Source organism: Rhipicephalus sanguineus, chromosome 1, assembly GCF_013339695.2.
Source record: "Rhipicephalus sanguineus isolate Rsan-2018 chromosome 1, BIME_Rsan_1.4, whole genome shotgun sequence".
Lineage (NCBI taxonomy): Eukaryota > Metazoa > Arthropoda > Arachnida > Ixodida > Ixodidae > Rhipicephalus > Rhipicephalus sanguineus.
The window spans coordinates 248,162,974-248,187,163 of record NC_051176.1 but is presented as its reverse complement, the minus strand read 5'-3'; the positions used below and the strand labels follow the sequence as shown (position 1 = coordinate 248,187,163).

At 45.1% G+C, this 24,190-nt stretch overlaps 1 protein-coding gene across 2 annotated transcripts in view; it reads right to left on the bottom strand.

Moving 5' to 3' along the window:
* LOC119376657 (CCR4-NOT transcription complex subunit 1) overlaps positions 1-24,190 on the bottom strand; it is a 101,530-nt gene that overhangs the window by 2,510 nt on the left and 74,830 nt on the right. For both annotated transcript variants that reach the window (XM_037646423.2, XM_049411081.1), the window contains 7 exons: positions 23,373-23,616; positions 22,645-22,884; positions 18,538-18,921; positions 18,216-18,473; positions 17,076-17,325; positions 8,485-8,617; positions 4,602-4,736 (listed from right to left, as the gene is read on the bottom strand). In XM_037646423.2, coding sequence (XP_037502351.1) covers positions 4,602-4,736; positions 8,485-8,617; positions 17,076-17,325; positions 18,216-18,473; positions 18,538-18,921; positions 22,645-22,884; positions 23,373-23,616 — 1,644 coding nt within the window. The remainder of the gene's footprint in view (positions 1-4,601; positions 4,737-8,484; positions 8,618-17,075; positions 17,326-18,215; positions 18,474-18,537; positions 18,922-22,644; positions 22,885-23,372; positions 23,617-24,190) is intronic.

The following is a 24,190-nucleotide window of genomic DNA, read 5'->3' as shown; positions in this document are numbered from 1 at the left end:
GATAATTCGAAATACGAAATATGCGTATTTAAGGCTTTAATTAAAGCACTGCAGGCCTCGACACAGTTTTCTAAAATCGTAAAAAGCACGAATATGACTATTCGCTCACATATGCTAAAGAACAAGGTGAGAACTTCTTTTGCAAGTTAGCGCACTTTATTTCGCATGAAAAAAGTCCGGCAACTTGTCTTGCTTCTTGTGCGCCGTGAATTCATCAAGTCATCGTCAATTCAGCACCTTCCGTCACAACAGCGGTGATCAACGCTGAACGCTGATGCGAGCTCTGTAATGCGGTAAAGGGTTTAGCGGTGGCAGCGGCGGCTGGCATCTTTAAACCGCACGGGCCTATTTCCGCAGCACCAGCAACGTAAGCTATGATCTCGGCATCGATGCAGTCAGAAACAGCTACGTCGTTATCTGCACCGATGAAGTCACTCGCTGTGCTCCCGTCCGATACGGAGCCCGGAGACGCCAAGTCGCAAGATTCACTGACGCACCGTACGCCGTAGTCGGCGGTCATGACGCGCCCGAAGTCGTCACCTGGCACCAAGGCCCGTAAGGAAAAAGTGCACGACGGTGCTTTACTTGACGTCGTTTCAAGCACCGGTCATCATTTTTATCGCTACGAGCGGGTCAATGTTTAGTTCGACCCCTGAATGACGATTTATCAAAAACAAAGCGTGAAGTACAAACAGTACACATTCTGCAAGATACAACCAATACAACGCTGCACCGCTGCACGGAAACATTTCTCCACCGTCGACATGTTGGCGATGCCGATGGCACTTGTGGCTTTGCAGAAGGCAGCCGCTACTTTGGCGAGAAATGCGAAGAAAAGCGTAGCCTCTGAGAGCGGCGTTTTAAAACCGAAAACACTAAAAATACGTCACGAGGTTGCGGATCTCGAAGGCTATGCTTTGCGGGCCCCCATGCCATCGTGGGCGAAGAGACAAGGAAGGGAATGCAAACATTGCAACAAGACTGCGAAGCCGCTTCGAATTCTCATTTTGGTGCCCTCGGCAAGCAGCCTTTTTGAAAAACATTAGCCCACGCGTTAAAACCTGCGGACCGCGTGTCAAATATACCGGTGAACTGACAAGCGCTGCGCGACGAACTAGAGCAACGCAATTTCGTCACCTGCGCGCGACGAGGGATTGGAACTTATAAGAACGCGGCCGAAAAATGATCAATAGTTGTTAGGAAAAATGCACTTTCTGGGCTTCGGCGCGGGGCAGTGTTCGATATAGCGGATGTTTCGCTGTGCGGGAGTTCGATATACGTGCACACCAACCCCATACTTTTGCATGGGAAATTCAAGGGGATTTCTCAACTGTTCGATATAGCCAATAATTCGATATATCCGAGTTCGATATACCCGGGATCGACTGTATTCCGCGCATTTCTCTATTACCTAATTGACAGTGTGAATGTGGTCTATTGTTGAGTAGCCTGTACGAAATCCTGCTTGGTCCTTTGGTTGATTGAATTCTTATGTTGTCTTTATTCTATTACCTACTACCTTTGTAAACAGCTTGTAGACAACGGACAGCAAACTGATCAGCCTGTAATTTTTCAAGTCTTTGACGTCCCCTTTCTTGTGGATTAAGATATTAGCATTCTTCCAAGATTCTGGTACCCTCACTGCTAAGAGACATTTCGTATACAGGGTGGGCAGTTTTTCTAACAATCTGCCCACAGTCTTTCAACAGATCTGATGTTACCTGATCCTCACCAGCAACTTTGCCTCTTTGCATTCCCTCTAAGGCTTTCTTTACTTCACATGTCATTACTGGTGGGATGCCCACTTCCTCTGGGCTACTACTACTTCTTAAATTATCGTCATGCTTGTCCCGGCTACTGTACAGATCTCTGTAAAACTACTTTAACTATCCTATCCATATTGCTGGTGACTTTGCCTTCCTTGTCCCTTAGTGCATACATCTGGTTTTTGCCTGTGCCCAGTTTTCTCTTTATCGCTTTGAGGCTGTGCCCGTTCTTTAGAGCATGTTCAATTTTCTCCATATCTTCTTATATCGGCTACTTTTACGCCTTTTGATTAACTTTGAAAGCTCTACCAGTTCTATTTTGTCTGTTGTGTTTGAGGCTTTCATGCTTTGACGTTTCTTAACGAGGTTTTTCGTCTTCTGGGAGAGCTTGCCAGTGTCCTGTCTAATGACTGTTCTCAGACTTCTATACTCTGTTCCAGAAGTTCCGTGCAGCACTGTGGAAGCTACAGGCCTTCTCAACCAATCAGGAGGGTGAACACATCTAAGTGTATCCTTCCGCGCCCTGTCGTCTGCTAGCGGCGAGCGCTGCAGCGAAAGCGGCAAGAGCCTCTCGGGACACTGTGCAACTGCGCAGCGAGATGAGCTGTAATTGTGAAAGCGGTTAAATATTCTCGGCACCGTAAAAGCGCGCGTCTTCGAGATACTTGCACGTAGACATTTGAGGGATAGGGTTCAGTGGCTCGTGTTTCGGTGGAAAGCGCCGCACTAGCCAAATTGAATATGAAAGCACCACGCTTCATCAGATTTCGTATACGCATGCCTTAACGCACTGTCCCGAACACATTTAGAGCCAACTGCTTCGCTCCCTTGTCGTAAAAGCTGATCTGGGAGCGATATCGCACAGGTGAACCAGGCGCCGCCATTTTGACTAAGCAGTGACCAAATCTGCCACCGCGGACTAATCACAACCCAAGACTGGGTCCTCCGTGGCGCTGTGGACGCTCGGGCTGTGCGGACTACTCATAAAAGTTTAGACAGTGTCGTACCATTCCTTCGTACTTTATAAGTAAAAACATAACACATACGAGCCACAACAGCGTTATTTCTTTCGTCATTTGCATGTTATAACACGTACAAGCAAGAACTCTTTCTTCAGTATCATGGAGCCACAAAAATTGTTTTATACAGAAAATGCGACAAAATCGCCATACAAATCACAGCTACAACACGCAGAGAAGCCTTCAAGTAAAAATCCTCCGACGAGACCGCTTGCAAAAGTCATGAGGACAAACAACGGGCTACGCATATGGGGCACTACATCTCGCTTCGCAACAACCTGCGCTCGAGGGTCGTGTAGCCTTGGCTCTGCTGCACGGAACTTCTGGAACAGAGTATAGTGCACACTCCGTAATGATGCTCATCAGATTATCAATCATTTCATCAATGCTAAGGTCAGCTTCCTCAGTTAGAGCCGAGTATCTCTTTTGAAGTGAAACCCTGAATTCCTGTACTCTCCCTCTCAGTGCTAGCTCGTTAATTGGCCTCTTGCGTATCAGTTTGCGCCGTACCTTCCTCAAGTCTAGGTGAATAAGACCTTACCATTCCATGGTCACTGCATCGTATCTTCCCAACCACTTCCACATCCTGCACGATGCCAGGGTGTACGCACAGTATGAAGTCTATTTCATTCTTAGTTTCGCCATAAGAGCTCCTCCACATCCACTTAACGTTCGCCCATTTTCGGTAACAAGTAGAGATGTGTGAATATTCAAAATTTTGAATATTTTTCTAATAGTGTTTGCTATTCGATTCGATTCACACTGGAATTTTACTATTCTAACAATTCGAACTTCCCAAAAACAAATACAGTCAACGTCCGATTTAAAGTGACCCCTTCAGATTTTCAATATGCTTCACCTCATTACACTCTCCTATTGCGGCAAAGCTGCCTTTCAAGCTCTGTGACGGTCGAACTTTGTGAAGACACAGTCAACGTCCAATTAAAAGTGGTCCCTAGATTTTCAATATGCTTCACCTCATCACACCCCAGTATTGCGGCAAAGCTGCCTTTCAAGCTCTGTTACGGTCGAACTTTGCCAAGCCACAGTCAACGTCCGATTGGAAGTGGTCCCTAGATGTTCAATATGCTTCACCTCGTCACACCCCCGTATTGCGGCAAAGCTGCCTTTCAAGCTCCGCTACGGTCGCAAATGTATTAACTCAAGAAAACGCTGGTTCCAACATGGAGATGAAAGATGTGGCAGAGTTGGAGGCTCAATTAATGCTGTTTTGGGGCCTGAAATTTGGGCAGGAAGTACGAAAAATCGGACGCCGAAGCTTTTCACCATTCAAAATTTCAGATGTTCTTATATATCGATGTCTATGAGGCAGATTTGGAACTCCGGACTTGAAGGGAGCACACCCTTGTCACAAACGCCAGTGTTTCATCAACCTAGTGAAAAGAAACACTTTCATGTTGCTCTATCACAAGAATATACTTAGGAATCCTCTCTTTTTTTCCTGCAATTTCGCTTCAAGGTATTAGAAAAATATTCTAGAAATATTCGATTCGATTCGCACTCACACTTGAATATTTAAATTTGCTTTGCACTCAAAATTGTGCTATTTGCACAGCTCTAGTAACAAGTCTAAAGCAGTCTGTGCTTAAATCTCATGCATCAAGGGGCTAGCATGGGAACTTGAGACCTACTTTTCGTTTTTGTGCTTTTTCTGCTCAGTACAATTACTGACACTACGTGAAGTATTCCAGGACTGAGCAACGCAACTTAATGCTAAATTAAGGATAAGTTCTGTACTCTCATTTGTGCATGATAATTGTACCAAAGTAACCAGAGTACAAAAATCTTCGCTTACTTTTCAATTTCCGGTGCACAACGCACAAATTCGTGGCTCCAGAACTTGAATGTTGGGTTCTTGATCAGGTCGATGAAGGTTACTAGGAGACCCCATGGGTGTGGACGATTCACAATGAGGCGTTCCAGCAATACCCTTGAAGGAAGCAGGCACAATAACGTGAAATTGTGCCTTCACAGTCAAAACACACACAGAACGCATGCAAAATGCTCAACAACGTCAATAATTCAGAACTTCAGGGAAGTGTCACCACTGGTCTCATGTGAGAAGATCAGAGCCCGCCTTCCACTGTACTTGGATAAGACGTTCAATATCCCTTTCTAAAGCCAACAGTTGACTTCAGTCAGCTGAGAGAACAAGCTGGCAAAGCTACCTGCTACTTGCATTGTGTGGCCTAAGTTGTGAAAGAGCTACACAGTGAAGCTTAAAGGCGCACTAAAGAGAAAAATTTGTTTTTTAAATTTATAGCAAATTACCATTTCACAATACCAAAACCAACACTCTTGCTGCAAAAAGACTCCTGGTGAGAAAATGCACAAAAAATGCCAGGCCTGCGCAGAACACGCAGCACAGTCACAGCGAAAGCGGGAAGAGGGGCCTTTCTAGAAACCATTGTAAACTCTCTTGGGGTAAATACTACAAGTACACTTGCAAGATACCCACTATGCCATTATTCATTATTTTGCAGAGAAGCGAGGTACCCGCTACACATCTGTAAGGCACTATGTGCACTTTGTTGATGCTGTGGCTGATGACGGAAGAACCATGGCTGAGCCCTTTGTAATGGGTTGCAAGCTTTAAATGACCCACCCGTAATGCAATTCGTATTGTGTGACGCCTGCTTGTTACCTTGCTGTTCTACCACGCTATGCTATGTATGGTAAGGTAAGCCCCACATGACGGCTGTATAGGGTCTTTGTGCAAAGGAGCTTCAAGCGCCGGCGTGGCACAGTGGTAGAATACTCGACTGCCACGCAAGAGGTCTAAGTTCAAATCCCATCAGGTCCTGCATTTTTTTTTTCTCATTTGCCGCGATAACTGTTACGAACACTGGTGGCTGCGGCGGACAACTACACCACTAAAATAGGCATTTGTTGTGAACTCATAACAGCTTTCTCTGTAAAAGAAAATACAGCTGGCGACACCACTGTGAGGTCCCCACACCAACAAGCCATGACATCATAGATTTTGTTGATCACTGCCTACATATTTCTATATTGGTAAAAATAGTTTACATTACGGGATCCAGAGACCTAATATAGCAAGTTCCAGGAAACTTCACCATGCCAATGTGTCCAAAACAGGAAAAAGGACTTTGAGATTCACAAAGTCCCACTTATGCTCAGGCACTGAAGTTTAGGAGCAAAATTAAAAACTGAAGCTTTGACGGCTTTTTTCTCTTCTAATAATGAATCTATGATTGCAAAGTTAATGACAATAGAGTTCTCAAAAAATAATTGATCAGTCTAAATTTATTTAGTGTTTGACCAGCTGTGGTAGTTTAGTAGACAGGGCATTGCACAGCTAAGCTTTAAGATGTAGGTTAAATTTCCATATGAATTTCCATGGAGGCGAAATGCAGGAACATGCATATATACCCCAGGTAGCCCAACAAAGAGGGAGTTCTCGAGTATGTCGTGCCTGATGATCATATTAATGGTTTTGGGATGTAAAATCCCAGAATTAATTTTTCTTAAATTCAGTGTCCCTTTAGGTTAACTGACCAGGGCAGCAGGACACTATTTTCAGGCAATTAGGAATACCAGCTTCTCGAGCGCCTGAGTACGATCAGAGCAGTGACTGCGGCAATGCCAAAAAAGGTGCACCAGTGATGCTGCCACCAGAAGTTGCTGAATTTTATGAGACTGCATAGGAAGGTTACTTTGAAGGCTTCAAATGAATAAAATGTTTCTCCTGAACTTATGCCGGAGTACTAAGCATTAGGCGAGTTGGTATTGCATTCCGGATTGCATTTGGCGCGAAAAACACGAACACGAAGGGAAGAACCACGAGTCTTGTGGTTCTTCCCTTCGTGTTCGTGTTTTTCGCGCAAAATGCAATCAGTTATGCGGGAGTGTTTCTTAATGTGTGGTTGTGCAATTTTTCTGCCACTAATTTCGCGCTTCGTGAGAAGTGTGCAGAGATGTTATTTGATAAGTAGAACACTTCACATAATTGATAACACGATGTTCGCACAACCTCACGTAATGAAGTTTATTTGAAGCAGGTGAGTGTATATATATGTTCATCTTATATATTAATTTTATATTGAAAACTAGTCAGAAAGGCAAGCAGGTAGGTGGGTGGGTGCGCATTAAACGCAAGCAAATGGTACGATCGACTGTCACGGCAACGAACACGATCCATCTCTGTGCAATGCGCTGATACTAAATGGCTACAGTTATCAAAGTGCCCAAATACAGTATAGACCGCTTATAACGTAAGTCGCCGGAGTCGCGAATATCCGCACTATAAGCGGTACCGCACTATAACCAAAACAAACTTCTTCAAAGGCTGCACTTGCGCAAAACGTGTTGAGCATGTAGCCTCGCGTGTCCGATAATCGACATATGCGATTTGGGGCGCTTACAACCACTTAAATCTCCGAATGTTCAAAAATTAACCGCCAAGACCCGCATTGCCAACGAAATGAACACGGGGGAAAAAAGCAAACAAAACAAAGTGCCATCGCGGAAATTCGCCGACTACGTTTCAGGCCACCTCGAGGTATGCACATTACACAGAAACCAGAATCGCGACCGAAATTTCACGTGCTGAGCGGTACCGATCGTTCGATTTCACGGGTGCGCACGCGATGTCCAAGACATTGCAATCGAATCCGGAACCACCATTCGAGAGTTGCATGTGCCAACCATGCCCTCGTTTGCATAAACGATATGATTCCCTTCCCTTCGAGTGCAGCCATCGCAAAAAGTTTCGTTGATTCCGCACCAAACCGCAACTTTTATCGCCCGCGACCGCTACCGAAAAGCAACCAACGCTGATTAGGCCTAGCCTGCGGTTCAGCATGTTGTCGCGGGAAGTTTGTCTAAGACAACATGAAGATCGGACGTCGAAAAGATCGCACTCAAACACTAACCCAAGAACAGCGCGCGTGATACGAAGTTTGTGTTCGCGGCCGGGAGATCAACGGCGACAAAAGCCCGCCAAGCTCGTTTAAGTCCGCGCACTGGCAGAAAAGGCGAAAGCTCGCGTCATGAAGCCGCAAAACTTTTCAATTTGCGGACGAGGTAGCAAACGCGATATCTTTAGCAAGTGTGATAACGACGACGCTTTTCCCGACAGGAAACTTACTTTAAAGCGCACTTGATGAGGACGCGATCGTACGTTCCACGCGGAACGCGCTGCCGACAAGCGGCCGCGGAGCCTTGCCGCCGCCGGTGCAAAGGCTACTCCGTCGCCTAGGCAACCACCACCCTTCCCCACTTGGCGAGCCCGCACAGCGCTGCCGCGGTCTTTTTCCTTCCTCCGCCCCTCGTTCGTTCACTGTGCGTGCCGTCGCCCTTCGCAACGACCTCGTCGCTCCCTCCCCAGCGGCGTACCTCCTTTGAGAACCGCACTCGTTACCGCGTTTCTCAGAAATATTTTCCCGCCACCGCATTATAAACGGTATTTCATCTGGGGGACTGCACAATAAGCGGTATGCGTATACATGCGGTTCTATGGGAGGGTAAACGGGAGTCGAAAAAGACCGCACTATAACTGGTCCTGCACTATATGCGGTTACGTTATAAGTGGTCTGCACTGTATATAATTTCTGATTATGTTTACACGCAAAGGTTAGCCTTCAATCGTACGTAGCCTGCTCCTCAAAAAATCACCTCACATAATACTATATTTTCATAACAAATTCATAACTTGCCTTGTTATTTGTTCTTGGATGGCTTCAGTGTTGGCTTCAGCAAACAGGTACAGCAGCGTGCAGCTGAAGTAATGGGTGTGACTGTTCGGGTACCGTAGCTGGTTTGCAATTGCATTCAAGAAAAGGTACCGTCCTGCATTGACAAGTAAAATGGGTTAATTTCTGCATATAGTTATGACAGTGAAGAACAGCAATTGAAACTTGTACGTCAAGAAACTGGAAGTAAAAGAAGTTCTTTCCAGATATGCACGACAGAAACCTCACTGACAGAAATGGCTCCTTCAGCTGAACCAGGAATGGCAAAGCAAGATGTAAAGCTATTTTTTTTTTTTACCCTGAAAAACATTTTAAAAGGAAGACTGTCACTGGAAATGAACTACTGAATTTGTGAATGTAGACTCTGAACAGGGGCGTAGCAAAAGGGGGGGGGGGGTTGAAAACCCCCCAAAATTTTCAATTTTGCCTGCGTATATACACACGTGCACATACAAATGCACGCACAAACATACATAAAGTATGGTTCATATGCAGTAGCGTTCATATGCCAGCTCAATATTTATTGATCAGAGGCATCAGAAAAATATGGTCATTTTTGTTCAAGGGGGCACATGGGTTCTTGAGTGATCTTTTGTATTTTTGTTTAGCTTTTTCATACTGATTTCGATTATGCAATAATTTTCCTTGCAGCTCAATTCAAAGACACACAGCTGCCACTCTATTGTTTCTGGTGACTATTGGGAAAAAAACTGCACAGCAGAAAGTAAAAATTATTGCATAGCTGGATAACCAAATACGTAATAAAAACACTTTAGCAGACTCTTTAAAACAACTCATAATTATTCATTTTGCAGATCAAAGCCCAATGTTTACGCCCACAGCAGGGCAAAGGCCTCCCATGTTTCGCCAATTACAGTCGCCGACCGATAAATCGGACACTGATAATTCGGACATGCTCGGTAATTCGGACAGTCGCGCGGCACCGCCGTTGATCCCATAGAAGTAATGTGTAAAGACGACCGATATTTCGGACAGCTGCGAGATCTACATTCGATAATCCGGACCCTGTCCGAGACTGTCGCGCACGCCGAATCGCCAGCCATTATCTCCTCCGGCACCCGTACCATACAAAGTATGGCCTCAGAGATCAAAACGAAAGCTAATTGGAGATCTATGAGGCTCCATTTCGATCGCTACTTTATGCCTGAGATTTGTGATTTGAAATGCCGATCTTGGAGGCACTGGTCAACTGTGGGAAATCCTATCGACATCGCGAACATCCTACATTCCGGTTCCTGAATCCCCGCGCTGCGCTGCTATCTGCTATCGCGTCGCCGCCGTTCTGTCGAATGCGTCTGCGGTAAAGCGTTCTGCGCGCGCGTTCATTTTTATCTTGAGACTTGCTTTATTTTACATTCTGCTATCTCAAAAGATCTGAGTTAAATGGCGCCAACGGTGCCCTCACAGCCAGCGCCGAAGGCCGCGCCGACGACAACGAAACGGGGCAGATAAGTCAACTGCCGATTTTCCGGACATGCTCGAAAATTCGGACGCTTTCGCGGCACCGTCACCAGCCCCATAGACGTCAATGGCCAAGAACGTCGGAAATTTCGAACGCTAAAACTCTTCGGCGTCCGATTTTTCGGACTTTCTGCCCAAATTGCAGGTCCGAAAGGCAATAATTGAAGCCCCCACCTCTGCCGCGTCTATCATCTCGTAGGTTCGAACCAGCGCTTTCGTGAGTCGACCTGTTTGTGACAGTGGCAGAGTCCGAAAGTCAGCTTTGTCGCGATGCCGACGTGTTATGGGGTGAAGCGGACCGGAAATTCAAATGGGCCGCTATCACGGCACCGTACGGCGATGTCTTACGGATAAGCAATGGAAATGCACGGAGGCGTGATGGCGGCAGGTGGCAAACGCGCCAGTACGGCTCAATCGCTGACAAGCCTTATGATAAGCGTCTTCAGTCAACTGTTCGATAGTGCATGTGGCCTGGTGCAGTTGCGTGCGTAGTGCACGTATTTAATAGGCGAGAACCCAAATGCGCCGCGCCGCCATTCATGCTGCCTCTTTGTGCGACCGCTAAGTGCGCCGCACAGACGCGTTGCCTTCACGAACGAAACCAGCTCGCCATTGTACAGCGATCACATCACACTGGTGAAGATACAGGCGGGTTTGATTGCACGTAAGTGGAAGTGCGGGCAGCAACGCAATGACAACTTTTTTCGGCCACCGGGACCCTGAAGTGTCAATAAAAGTATTTTTTTTTCTCACGCATTCGTTTTTTCGGACATTTGATAATTCGGACTTATTTACGTTCCCCGTGGAGTCCGAATTATCGGTCGTCGACTGTAACCCAGTCCTGTGCTTGCTGCAGCTGCGTTATCCCCGCAAACTTTGCCTCACCTGCCCACCTAACTGTCTGCCTCCCCCTTGCACACTTGCCTTCTCTTGAAATCCAGTCTGTTACTCTCAATGACCAGTGGTTATCGTGCCTTTGCACATGCCCTGCCCATGTGCTTAACACCCATTTCTTCCCTGACCAACTCAGGGAACAAATAGGTAGTGCTTGTAGAAAAAAAAAAGATCAAATTCTAGGTGCCTACATGCAGAAAATTAAAATTCTGCTCCCAGCAATATCTGATAATGTGGCCATCAGTAAACATCATTTTCCTATCCTCCTTTTGTTACTTCAAATAAACAACCACTTGCGACTACTACTTGATGTTAGAAAAATAATATCCTGTCGGCTGCGCCAAATTATGTAACAAGCCCGCACATAATTACGTAACAAGACCGCACATAATAAACAGACGATGCTCTTCATGTCGCCATTTCTAACTTCTTCTTTATTCTCCCCAGTCCCCTTGGCCTGAATTCTGTCTTCTTCAACTGCTTGAGCTTGCTTCATAACTCTAGCTGTTTTACATCACGAGATATCAAACCAACAAACTAAGGTGACCAAAACACATTTCAGATGCAGCTCATACATACTGCATAAAATTATGTTGTGCATGAAATACTATTCTCGTAAGAATTAGGTTTTAAAGGTGAAAGAATAGCCATATATTTCAATAATGCAATAAGTTCTTTTTTTTGTCTTGCATGATTTTTTGGGGTTCTTTTAACCAATTTTCCCACCCCAGCCCCCCTAAGAAGTCGAACTAACATTTTTTATGTATATTGTTTGGAACATACATGGCAGATCCTGAACATACTCAAGCATTTTCAGTGACACCTGAAAAATACTCTTTGTTGAGTAACTGCAGCATTTAGGCAGCAACAAATAAGGCATTGTTCTTCTTCATTGAGTGTTGACATGAGAGCCTTATCATGCACATCTCTTAAAGGGACCGACAACCAACTTTTGCGGTACCCGTTTTCTTGAGTGCAACGGGAAGCTTACCGGTCAGAGCTTCTAATCACGGAGTGGTAACGCCGAGAACGCCGTAAAACATTTGTAATCAGAGTTTTTAGATCTGCAGCGATTATGCAGTCTTAATATCACATGCTGCAAACAGTGAGAGGTGAGCGCGATAGCGATTATACGCCAGCAGTAGTGACAAGTTATGCCCTAAGTATAAAAAGGCAATGTTACGTTTGCAAAGCCTGCGGCGCCGCGACTACTGCTTTCTAGCCTATTAAATTATTTTACAATAGTTATAGCGTTTTTCTGGGGCTTATTGTGGAAGTATTTTGGCCGTACACAGGTCGCTTTATCACATTTTAGTCAAGCCAAGCCAAGCTAAGCCTTCGAAAACGAAACAAGTGGTAGGATACACCAGCAGTGTTGTTCATGAAGTGGTAGCAATCCTCCACAGAACAGTAAGTCGATGGCATTTTGCGAGCAGCAGCGCAAACTCGCGTGCTACTCTTCAGAAGTGCGATACGACGAGAGCAGACAAGAGTCGAGCTACGCGGGAAACGCCGCCGGACGCCTCGCGCATGCGCCGCAGCCTCCGTTTCACTGGAAGCCACGAAAGCAGCGCCGCATCCCATGCTTTACTTCTTTTACCTTAGAAACAGACGGGATTTGACAATAACATACATATTCAAAATTTCAGCCCTCGTTCTGGTGCGTGTAAAAGCATTGGACTACGTACAACAAAGTGCTTAAGACTGCATACGTCTAGTTCATGGCGCTCGCGCTAGGCTGCGCGACATACCGGTTTTTGTTACTTTTAAACGCGATTTAAAAATATAAATCCTACTCAGATCGCGAAAAGTATTCTGGAATCTGTCAGTATAATTCACGGCCTTTTCATTTCCACCAGGATCTAATCACCCGTTCTGGCCAGTTGTCGGTCCCTTTAAAAGCACTTTAACTAGCATGAACTTTAATGAAGTTCACGAGAACAGTTTTTCATGTCGCTACATTTTCAGTGGCTACACGCAGAAGCTAGAAGCAGCCACGCTGTAAAATCTGATTTAATTGGAGGAGGAGAGACTGATTTCCTCGTCCTCATTGCTGCTGTAATTGCCCCAAAACAAAGTTATGCTGCAAGGTACTGTGTATGCACGACAGTTCTCACGCCATGCCACATTTCAACATAATGGTAGAAACCACCATACAGGGAAATACGTTGCGTGTTCAAATGAGCAAAGGCTAAGCTCTTAACCACTAGTTGTTCTTTCACTCACGTTGATGTAGTCTGTTATGCAAAATAAGGAAGCGTAACATATAATAGTTATGCTTAGACCAATTTTTAACACAAGTTTTCCCTTGATTTGAATGGTTTTGCAAGAAAAATTTTGGCAGGTCCCACACTTTGGGGGAATGGATTTCATGCAAAGCAGTCAGCGAGGAACCGTCTATGCCATATATTTTGGCTTTGAACCAAGCGCTAAAGATGGATCAACGTCTTTGTGCAAATTGAGTAGTAGTGTGCACATTGTGAGCCTACCAGGCACGTCGACTTCATCAGAAATGAAAAGTGAGCCAGTTGGTATGCATTTGTCTTTCGGTTGGTTTTGGTGGTTCATCTTTTGGTTGGCCGCCTAAATGGTTGGCACGTAAATGGTGGCTTAAATGTCCAACAAGGCATCGGTGCTCACATTAAAGCTGAAAACGGTTCTACAAAAACAAAGTGCACGCTATGATGTGCTGATGGGTGTATCTAAGCAGCATTTGTTGGAGTATTCTGGCAGAGATGAGCAACGCTTGACTAAAGCTTGCAAAGTCGTAGAAGTACATTATGTAATGTTTATTACATTGTTATAAGAACGGATAACCAGCACTGTAACCACAATTTTCGTTAGACAAACACCACCACAGTGGATGTAATATATTTGCAACCTGCACCACGTGGTTGCTAGCTGAGGGCCACTGCAGCATGTTTGTCTGACACTAAGATCGCTCACTACAACAAATGGTATGTCTTACTCTTGCTTAACCCACATAAAGTGCCTTATAATATTGCCCACCGTGAGTTTGCACGAGGGGGTTGCACTGCCAAGTACGAGGGTGTGGTTTTGATTCCCGCTCACGGTGGTCGCATTTTGATGTCAGCAAAATGCAAAGAACATCTGGGTGCTTCGATTTACGTGCACGTTAAAGAACCCCATTTGGTCAAAGTCAATCGGAGGCCCCCACTACAGCATGTCTCATAATCACACCGTGGCTTTGACACTTAAAACCCCAGTAATTATTATCGGTTTATAAAGTTTTCTATGTCTATTTTTGCAGTACTTCAATTTCAGCTGTGGCGCATACCACAGCCTGGAATATGCTGTGCGTGCCAAACGTGACAGGGGAAAAGGGTTTCACGACGTACACCATGGAAGGAAAAAGAAAAACTGAGGAGGGAACGCGCCTAGCGCCCACAAGCATGTCTCCTCCAAAATCGTATCCCCTTTGTGCTCGTGGTAGAATTCCCACCATGCTCCTGTTTCATCTTTTTGGGGGGGGGGGGGGTCTGGGCTAGGCTTATGGAAGAAGAAAACTTAGGCGGGAGCGCTAAGCGTCCACAAGCCAACCTCCTCCAAAGCCGCCCCCTCCTCGTGCTCAGTCAGGGTTCGTACAGGTTTCAAAGGAGAAAATTCAAGGATATTAAAGGAATTTCAAGGGTCTGTCACACGTTTTTCAAGGACTAAGAAACAGCATCCAACTGAGGATTTTTTTTACTATAACAATGTTTCAAATTCTGACTAAATTTATCACACTTATACAGTTGAAACTCTATTTAACGCAGTCGTGAGGAGGCCACCCACCTTTGGGCTCAAGCCTGGTCGCACACGATAAAGTTTATTTCTCTCTCTCTCATCACCATGCTCAAGTTACTTTGTTAAATCGGGAAGTTTGTAAAATCCAGAAAGGGGTTTTTCAGTCCTTCGAAACCTAAAATTTTAACATATACACATCCAAAATCTACCATGGTGTTGTTTTTGCTGTTAACCCATGCTTGCTCATTTGAAAAGTCTGTTCAGGTGTCCCGAACATTGAACCTCACATATGTGGTTGGCAATGCAGGCCAGGTAGACAGCCACGTGAAATATGACATGCAGCAAAAATACAGAGACGGGAAGAACGAATGCAGTGATTATGCGAGTAGGGCGAGCAAGAGAGTTGTGAGGAGACGATCAGTGCCATCTGTCGCATAAATCGTGAAATAACGAAAGCACACAGCAGTGTTTTTGTGGGAGCATTGACAGGAACAATAAGCCACCACCACCCGTAGTGCCATCTGGTACATAACAGAGCGACTGTTGAGTCCACTGTTCCGTGCATGCAGGTGGCGTGTAACCCAGTCAAAATAAAACCACGCTCGTGTGACTATGAGTGACAGATGTTTATTGCAAGCAATAGCGTTAGTGCCCACGCTTGAAAAAAAAAAAGCCATCTGTGTAATAATTCCTTTTTAATAATTTGTTTCAGAAAAAGCTTCGTTAAATCGGCTTTGGTTCCAAGTTAGTTTTGTTAGTTCGGGTTGACAAGAACGTTGAACCTTATGAGTACCTGATGGGGAATGTGAATTGCTTCCTTAGATCGGGAACTACCGTAAAATGCCGAGCAAGCCCCACCACCCCCACCCCCTTCCCGGTGAAGGATAATCTGACCAGGTTTGGAAGGGGGGGGGGGGCGCTAGCTCGGTCGCGGACCGAAATTCAAGATGGCGGCGGGAGAGCCACTAAAAATAAGAAATGCCCATCCATGTTTCTAATGAAATGCTTTATTTTTTACTGTTTTTATTCCCACTCATCACTGTCAAACCACTGAAGCAGCGACCGGTTTGACCAATATACGACCGGCCACATGACAACGGAATTTCATAAACAACATTAGATATGCATTCAGCGTACTCATTCTTGTGGTTCTTTTTACATAAGCGATGCTCGTCTTGAAAAAAAAAAAAAAAAAAAAAAGAAGTGGCCCCAGGGGAGGTCGCTTGCTCGGTCATTGGCGCTTATTTAAGATCTCCCAAAAAAGGAAGGGGGGCGCTTGCTCGGCATTTTAGGGTATGTAAAATAGGGTTTTGTTAGAACAAGTTTTAACTATATTATAATACTGTAGAAAAGTCTAGCCTTGATGCTATCTAAAATAGTTCCCAACACACAACAAATGTTCAGGACAGGTGCCGAGACTTCTCTAGTATTAGCAAGGCTTGACATCTTTACATTGTGCAAACCACATGCACCACTCGCTTGACAGGGAAAAAAGCAGCATAAATGCAGGAGACAAGAGTGAAGTCATAGGAGATTAGTAGAGAGAGAGAGAGAGTAAGCGAGACAAGATACACTGACGGGTGAGGAGTGAAACGAACGATAGGACAAGGCATGAACAAACAGAAACCACGCAAATTCGCACGCTCTATTGTTCCCGAAATGGAAAGTGGCAAACTTGCCACATCGTGTCCACAGTACGACATGCTTTCCATCTCAATGGAAAGCAGGTCGTACTGTGGACTGCACTGGTCCCGAAATTCAAGGGTTTTCATGGACAGAATACAATTCCAGAACCTTCAAGGGCCTTGAAAATGTACTTTTCAAATTCAAGGGTTTTCAAGGACCTGTACGAACCCTGCAAATGCTCATGGAAGACTTCCCAGCAAGCTACCGTTTCATTTTTTGGCTGCGCTTCCAGAGACTACCACCTGACGCTTCCTCCCAGTTTTTTGTTTTCCTCCACGACGTACATAACCGGTATGTCATGTTATTGATGCTGTGACCGGTCAATCATTTTCATCAACACTTATCCCCTCCTATGCCAATTTAGGTATATACCATGCTAAAGAGACGACCACGACAGCACCCAGACGTAGGCGGCTGGATAGGCAGATAGGAACGGTCAAAGTGCGTTTGGTTCGCAAAGAAATGCTTCGCATCTAAAAGTGTACACATCCCACACATCGCATTATGTAATGAACACTGCCATTGCATCATATCCCTAGGTTGCATTTACTGATGGCACAAAATGCTGTGCAGATGTACATGACATTATTCTTGGGCTTTTTTCACAGACTTGATGCCCAAATTTTTCATCAATAGTCACATGTGCATAAAGAAAATAAATACAACAAAAGTCGTTTTCTGTTAGCCTGATGAGACTGACGACACAAAAAGCAGATGCTAACACAGGAGCTCTGCTCTGCTCTCACCTTCAGTGTCCAGGTCAACAGCCAAGTTCTGGAATATGTCCATGTGCGATGAATGAGTGATTGTGCTCATGCTGGGAGTCAGGCTTTTGCTTTGAATGTAAGCAATGGCCTGGGTGCCCACATAGAGCACCAGTGCATTCATCAATGGCACATTGTAGTTAATGCCAGGTTCAGTTGTTGCCTGAAGATTACTGCGAAGTTCTGACAGAAATGTCACAGGACCCCGTGTTTTGATATAAGAGTCCAAATCCTGAAACAAGCAGCAAAGCAGCATTAAGTTTTTGTGCCATCAAACTAACTGGCAGGTCATCCAATAACAGCCTCCTCCTCTGTACACCAAGGAAAACTTTCCTCCAAAGAAAGTTTTTCACAAGCAAATGTCTCTTTCTCTGCCACTTTTGGCGATACCTACTAGCTATGCCTAGGTCTACATTACGTAGGCTATCCAAGCAAACAGCATCACCGTTCACCGGTAGCACTTAATGTGACATCGCCAGCACCTAGGGTTCACACAATAGTTACTATCTACAGTAGAAGCCTGACAACACCTTTCTTAGAGGATTGATTACAAAAGAATGCACAATACAGAAAAACTTGACATCTAATAATGTCTGTGGCAGTACTACAGGTGAGGTAACATTACTGCATAACAAAAGGTTTATTCAAATTTGAATAGTAACCAAGCAGACTATTGAAATCCACAAATTGAAACTGGTTAAACAAGCTAGTAAGAGCCAGCAAAGTATGCTCTGCAAATAGAAGATAGAACGTTGGTAGTATGTGGTCACAGTTTTTTGACAAAGCTAATACACAATCATTAGGGGAACTAAATAAGGCACAAGAGCGAGGAAAATGTAAAACAGTAACATATTGACAGAGCTTTACTTTTCATAGCAACAGACACATAGAAGAAAAAACAATTTAAAAAGTATGTTCTACATTTCATGAAGAAATGTTTACAAAAATGTGTGAAACTACAAACACTGGACTCGTATTTGGAAGCTAATGAAATACAAAATAGTCTCTGTCCATAAAAATGTGTGCATCATGACCAGGCTCCACTGAGAGCACAGATGTGCTCCAGTGTAAACAAAGGAGAGAGATACTAATTACACGGATATCCTATGCTTCAATACTTGCCTTTTTGAAGCTCTGAGGCTGGATGACTGAAGCAAAGTTGGTGAGGACTCTAGGGGCTTGCGTGATTTCTGGCAGTACTTCCACCTTCAGGTTCGGTGTGAAAGGATCAGGCAGGCGCATGTGTCGAGGAAATGCACTAAGGATTAGGTTGCGCATCTGAATGCAGTTTGCTGGAATCAAGTCACAGAAACCATAGTGATAATCGCACAGAAACTCTGGGAAGTCATGGAGCAGCACCAGCAGCACCCGCAACGTGCCCTGCAATAGAGAAGGGGAACATCTTGTAGAAGCGCAGAAGCCCAGAAGGTTGTTTCAGGCTTACCTTGTAAAGAAGCTGGATAGGCTTCTCAAGGTCCACATTGCGAAGGAAGGGAGCCAGAAACTTGAATAAGTCATTGAGCAGCTGGGCAAACATTCCCCATGCTTTCTGTTGGGGAGTCAGAGCAAGGACACGGCCCAAAAACACACGATGCGAGATGAGTTCCAGCCAAGAGTAGGCAAAAGCAGGGGCTTTGCATGGCTGCAGAACATGCAGAGTATTGCAGAAGGCCATCAGCACATGAAAGCCAATGGCTTCCAGAACTGCCTCGGGTGCACTCAGCTCAAGGAAAAGCATCATGAAAATGCGGTGGTAAGGAAGCTGTTGGAACTCCAGGCCACGTGACTCATGATCCTGAAGTAGTACACCAGCCACAATGCCAAGCACCTGCAAGAGATATTTGCCGATCAGTACAATTTACAAGTGCCACATGTTATTTGAACATGATAACTGCAATGCCAGAAGAAATGCTCCATCACAGTGAACTTCAATGCATACAGCCGACATCGAACTATGCATTCCATAATCTAACCCCAAGGAGATTATGAAATAGGTCGATGATTAAAAATTGAAAATATGCCTGTCTGAAGCTCATTTAATAACTCCATGCCTCGAACATTTCCTTGGAGTCATTAAAAAATCCACGCATATCCACGAAGTGAATGATGAAGAGTGGGGTGAAGCTCGGATTCGGAAATAATTTTTGGTACAATAAATCTTCGACTCCAAGCGGCAGCTCTCTAGTGAATAGCTGGCATAAATTTCAGGCTATTATTACCACTCAACACTGTAAGATTGCAAAGCTGACACCATAATTTGATATTTGGCTTGCAAAAGTCAGTGATGTGATTGACTGAAGCTGTTTTGGAGCAGGTTTTTGGAGCAGCAATAAGTGCGTTTTGGAGCAGGTAAAAGGGCTTTTGGAGCAGCCAAAAATGCGTTTGGGAGCAGGGAAAACAGCTTTTGGGTCAGCTAAAAGCTCACTGCCAAGGGGAAAAATGAACCATGTCAAGCAAAACAGTCAAATAAGGAGGAACTGTTTTGAAATAAAAAGTTCTGTCCAATAATGGCTGTTTGCATAACACCATTGGATCACCTAACAGCCCCGTAAGCGTAAACATTAGACAAGGGTGTCAATGCAGGCTGCCATTGGCGTTGTGGTCTTATAATGGCTTAGAGTGGCCAAACTAACAATGCAGGTAGGGTTTCCCAACTACAGTAGAATCTCGGTGATACGAATCTGAAGGGGGAATGACAATATTTGTATCGCCCAAAATTTGGTATCATCAAAAGACTAGCAATACCTGTTTTCAAACCACGATATACGCACAAAATATTAATTTCTGTCAAAAGAACTCGCACATGCCTTTCTGGGATACACGTGAACGGACAAATAAGAAACGGCGCAGCTGGCTGCCGCGAAAGCGCGCGTCAAAGCTTCGCATAAGGCCAACTGAAAACTAAGTGAAGTCCGCTCCACCATAGTGACAAGCGAAGATCGACACGGAAGCCGAAAGGCCTCGTGCCAGGAGCGTAGGCAGAAATTTTTGTCTTGGAGGGGGGGAGGGGTCGGCACCTCCTTGATTTGAAGTGGGGGCCGGGCAGGCAGATGTGGTCAAGTGTCATTTTGGGCTCTGTATGCCATTGCAAAAAAACAATAATAATAATTTCGGGGGGGGGGGCTCCTAGCTACACCACTGCTTCGTGCCTTTTTCTACGACTATATAGCCTTTAATCTACCGCTGCGTTAGCCGCGTACCTTCGGAGCTCGTAGTCGCTATTGATGATCGCGTTGATAGCGACCGTGGTTTCATGAGCGGCGGTTGCGGCAAACGGTAGTTCCGTTTTCAATCCGCCTGCGCTGGCTGCACACGTGCCTTCAAAACTACGTTCTGCGTCGCCTGTATTGCTATCTATAATCGCATCTGCCGCTGTTTTGTCCGCGGCGTTTGCGGGAAGCAGCGCCACTTGGACTGGGTGGGCGTTGGACGCACGTGCACTTTCGGAGTCCCGTCAGTTGCGTCATCGCCATACATGACAGTGTCAAGAGCGACTGCGGTTTCGCCCACAGTGGTTATGGCAAACGATAACCATAGTTCTGACAGTGTGCGCACTGGCCGCGCGCGTACTTCCGAAGCTAACAGCATTCTGCTCTCGGCCGTCGCTCGACGGGTTCGGTACCAAAGTTCGTATCACCCGCCGCGACGTGGAAAAGTGTTCGGAACATCCAAATTTCGGCCCATTCGACACAGTGGAATTCGGCTGGGAAATTTCACGAATTCGTATCAGCCAGTTACGTTTACATCAACGCCTCCTAAATTGGTTTACTTGGGTTTGCAAAGAGCCTGGATCGGATTGGGTTGCAATTTTTGTCATGTCCAAATACGTCTGATATGCAGGTCTTTGGAGTTTTCAGTACACCTGCTGAATTCCGATGCGTCTTCATGGCCTCAATGTGCCTCCTGTGTAGCATGTCGCTTTATCGCTGCAAAACCATGTTATTTCTGCTGTGTAGCTACCCCTAACCGTGGTCAGCCGTAACCGTAGTCAGCTTAACCACGGTTAAGGTTGTCCGTGTGACAGGGGTATAACACTCGTTCGAGTAGCAGAACTTAAAAATGGGTGCAAAAATAAGACAGGTGTGGACGTCGCTGTACTAACTGAAATTTTACTTCTATGTTGCTGCGGCGGTGCGGTCACACTAGCTCGTGGCGAGCCGCTCCTTCCAAGGTGCATTTTTCGGGAGTCACGCCAATTGGCAGCAGTCTGGAGAGGGTTATGTCGGTTATGATTATGTCCCCAGAAAGCGCCGGGCAGCGTGCCGAGAAAAATGATGCACGAACACATTCCTCTCGCGGCACGAAAATTTTGCCGCGCGGCAGCTTTGGAGTGTCGCGTTTTGCCGCCGCCGGCGCGCTGCGCACATTTTCCGCTAGTGTGCTTATAGTTTGGCGCAGTTTTGGCACAAAACAGGAGAGATGTAGCAGGATGTAGCAGCTTTCCCGTCTTGGCGCAGTTTGGCGCAATTGGCTCAGCTATCACATCACTGAAAAGTTCTTTTGATTACAGAACTTTGATGGCCAAGCGCAGTTTCCCAACAACACACACACATTGGTTCGCGCAAAGGTCTGTCAAAAATCACTTTGTTGCCAAAATGGGCAAATTCAAACTGATTCTGAAAGTTCAGTGGCTGGACTAACTAGGAGGAGGTGCTAGGTGCACGAGAAACGAATTCAACATGACAAACTCGACGATTCAAATCATCGACCACTGGTGATCGATTTGAATAGGCGTGGTAATGAAAGAGTTAAAGCATGCAGAGAAGTGAAAGGAGAGGGTGCTGGGGGGAGAAGAGGTGTAGGCACAACCAACCAAAGCAGCACCGCTGATGCGTCTTACGTGTGGCCTGTACATATCGAAGGCCATTGCTCTTGACAACTCACAATATACATAGACAAGCAATTTGCCTTTTTCTCGCCGGTCCCCGTGTAGTGTGCAGCAACCCTACAGCAATTGCTTCAGCCACCGCACATCATAAATGTCTTCATAGAAACAAAATGTTGGGCATCGAAAAGTAAATTTTATTTTTACTTTTTATGTGACCAGGTGACATAGAAACTGCACCATGCAGAGAGTGACATGCCATGAGCCAAAAACAACATACGAACACACCGCATGTACCTGCCCTTGTGAGCAATAATTAAATTCAATAGGCATGGCACAGTTGTCCAACAAATAACACAAGGAGCAATTTAGCACGACTGCTGCTTGGGTTTACCGGTACTAACAAACTAACAAAGTGCAAATGTGAAGTGTGATGATTCATTAAATTTAAAAAGGCAGTGCGAAATTTATACCCTGAATAAAACATTTTGCAAGTCAATGGAGGAAAACAATAGTTACCTTCATTGCGACCCCTCGCAGAACACTAAAACTGCATTCAGGGTTTTGCAGAACCCAGCTTTGAGATCCCCTGTCCTATGTCAATTCAATTATAGTATTTAATCATTCTTTATCAAGAAGCAATTCACTTAGCTGGTAACTTGATGTTATTTTTAATAACTGCTTTCACGCAGACATCACAACATATGAACAAACTGAAAGACTAGCCTTGTTCAGCAGGTTGACTTTGGTTGTTGGGTTGGACGCATCTCCACTGAGCTTGACCAGCAGGGCTATCAGGCGCATGTATGCATCAAGGGAGTTGAAACATTTTGAGCGAACAATAGTTGCATTGTTGGGTGTCTGCTCCAAGAGGGCCCTGTAGCAATGCTCCACACACATCTCGGTGCTCAGACGAAAGAATCGGGTGATCAAGTCGTCAGTCTTCAAAATACCTTGCACATTCATCTGCAACACACCGAAAAGAAAGGTTTTAGATATGGACAACACAACAGGGAATGTGTGACAAATAAAATGATTACCAGCATTTAAAGCCACTGAAAATCCTTCAAGTGACTTAGTGATACATAGCAGCAAAGCCCAAGTTCCACAAAATTTACGAAAACATCAGAGCTGCTGAAAAATTTGGCTTATGTGATATGCCCCGCTAGTAGTTGTAATCTTTGTGTTTCATTCCATCCTACTGTGCCAATGAATTTGTCTGAAAAATGTAGTTACTCTGCTCAAGAGAATGTACATAGTGAATCTGGGCTATTTTTCTTTCTTTTTTTTCCTAGAGCTTAAGAAACTGAAATTTTGAAAGCATTCTGCGTTGGCACAAGATTGAAGGCATTTAACTAGATATGCATTTTAATGTCAGTCTTAACACTTTCGTTCCATTCAAATCCTATACCTTGATCAGGTGCTGCTCTTTTTTTTTTTTTAATCAGTCTTACCTGCTGTACAAATATCTGGAATGCCTTGGTAGAATCTTTGCCAGCAGTAGGAGCATTGTACATGGACACCCACTCCCGTAGCAGGAATTCTGTCTTCTCATGCAGGCCAGGTGGGTCATCATACTCGCGTGCCTGGCTGATGCCTGAGTGCATCATTGACATCGGCCCACTGCTAGGCACACCCCCGTACTCCACTGCGCCTCCGCCACTTCCACTACGCAGCATCTCCATTACTTGGGACAATCTGCAGGGAACAGTCATTGTATTGACCCATATCACTAAGGATATCCACACAAAATGCTTCCTTAATACATGAAATCAGAATCAGCTTCTCTGCATGATGTGCAGGGTTGAACTCGCAGCCGAATTCAAGTTGTTAGAACAAAACGCGAAAGAAGTTACCTTCAGAAATTTTCGGCAATTTTTGAGGATGTGAGAGAATAATGTAAATAAAGCACTAAACGTTTCTTTTAAACAAACAACCATACAATAAAGCAAAACAATACACAAATGACAAAAAGGAAGCAATTTGGAATGGCTCTGCCATACGTACAATATTGTTAACCCTTTACTGCCGGTTGTTGCGAATTCGCGACATACCGAAAGACGCCGATAAAGTAACACACAAAACGCGTTGATGCCTTTATCGGCGGCTGTCACGTATTTGCGGCGAACGTAGCTTTCAGCACGAGACATCCAGCGCCATTGCATTAAGGTACTGAAAGCTGGAACCCAGTGTTGTGTATCAGTTTCCGGAGAGCGCGAAGCACGCGCAACTTCTATCCCTTCTTCGTTGTTTTCTGCCCGAGGGATGTAAG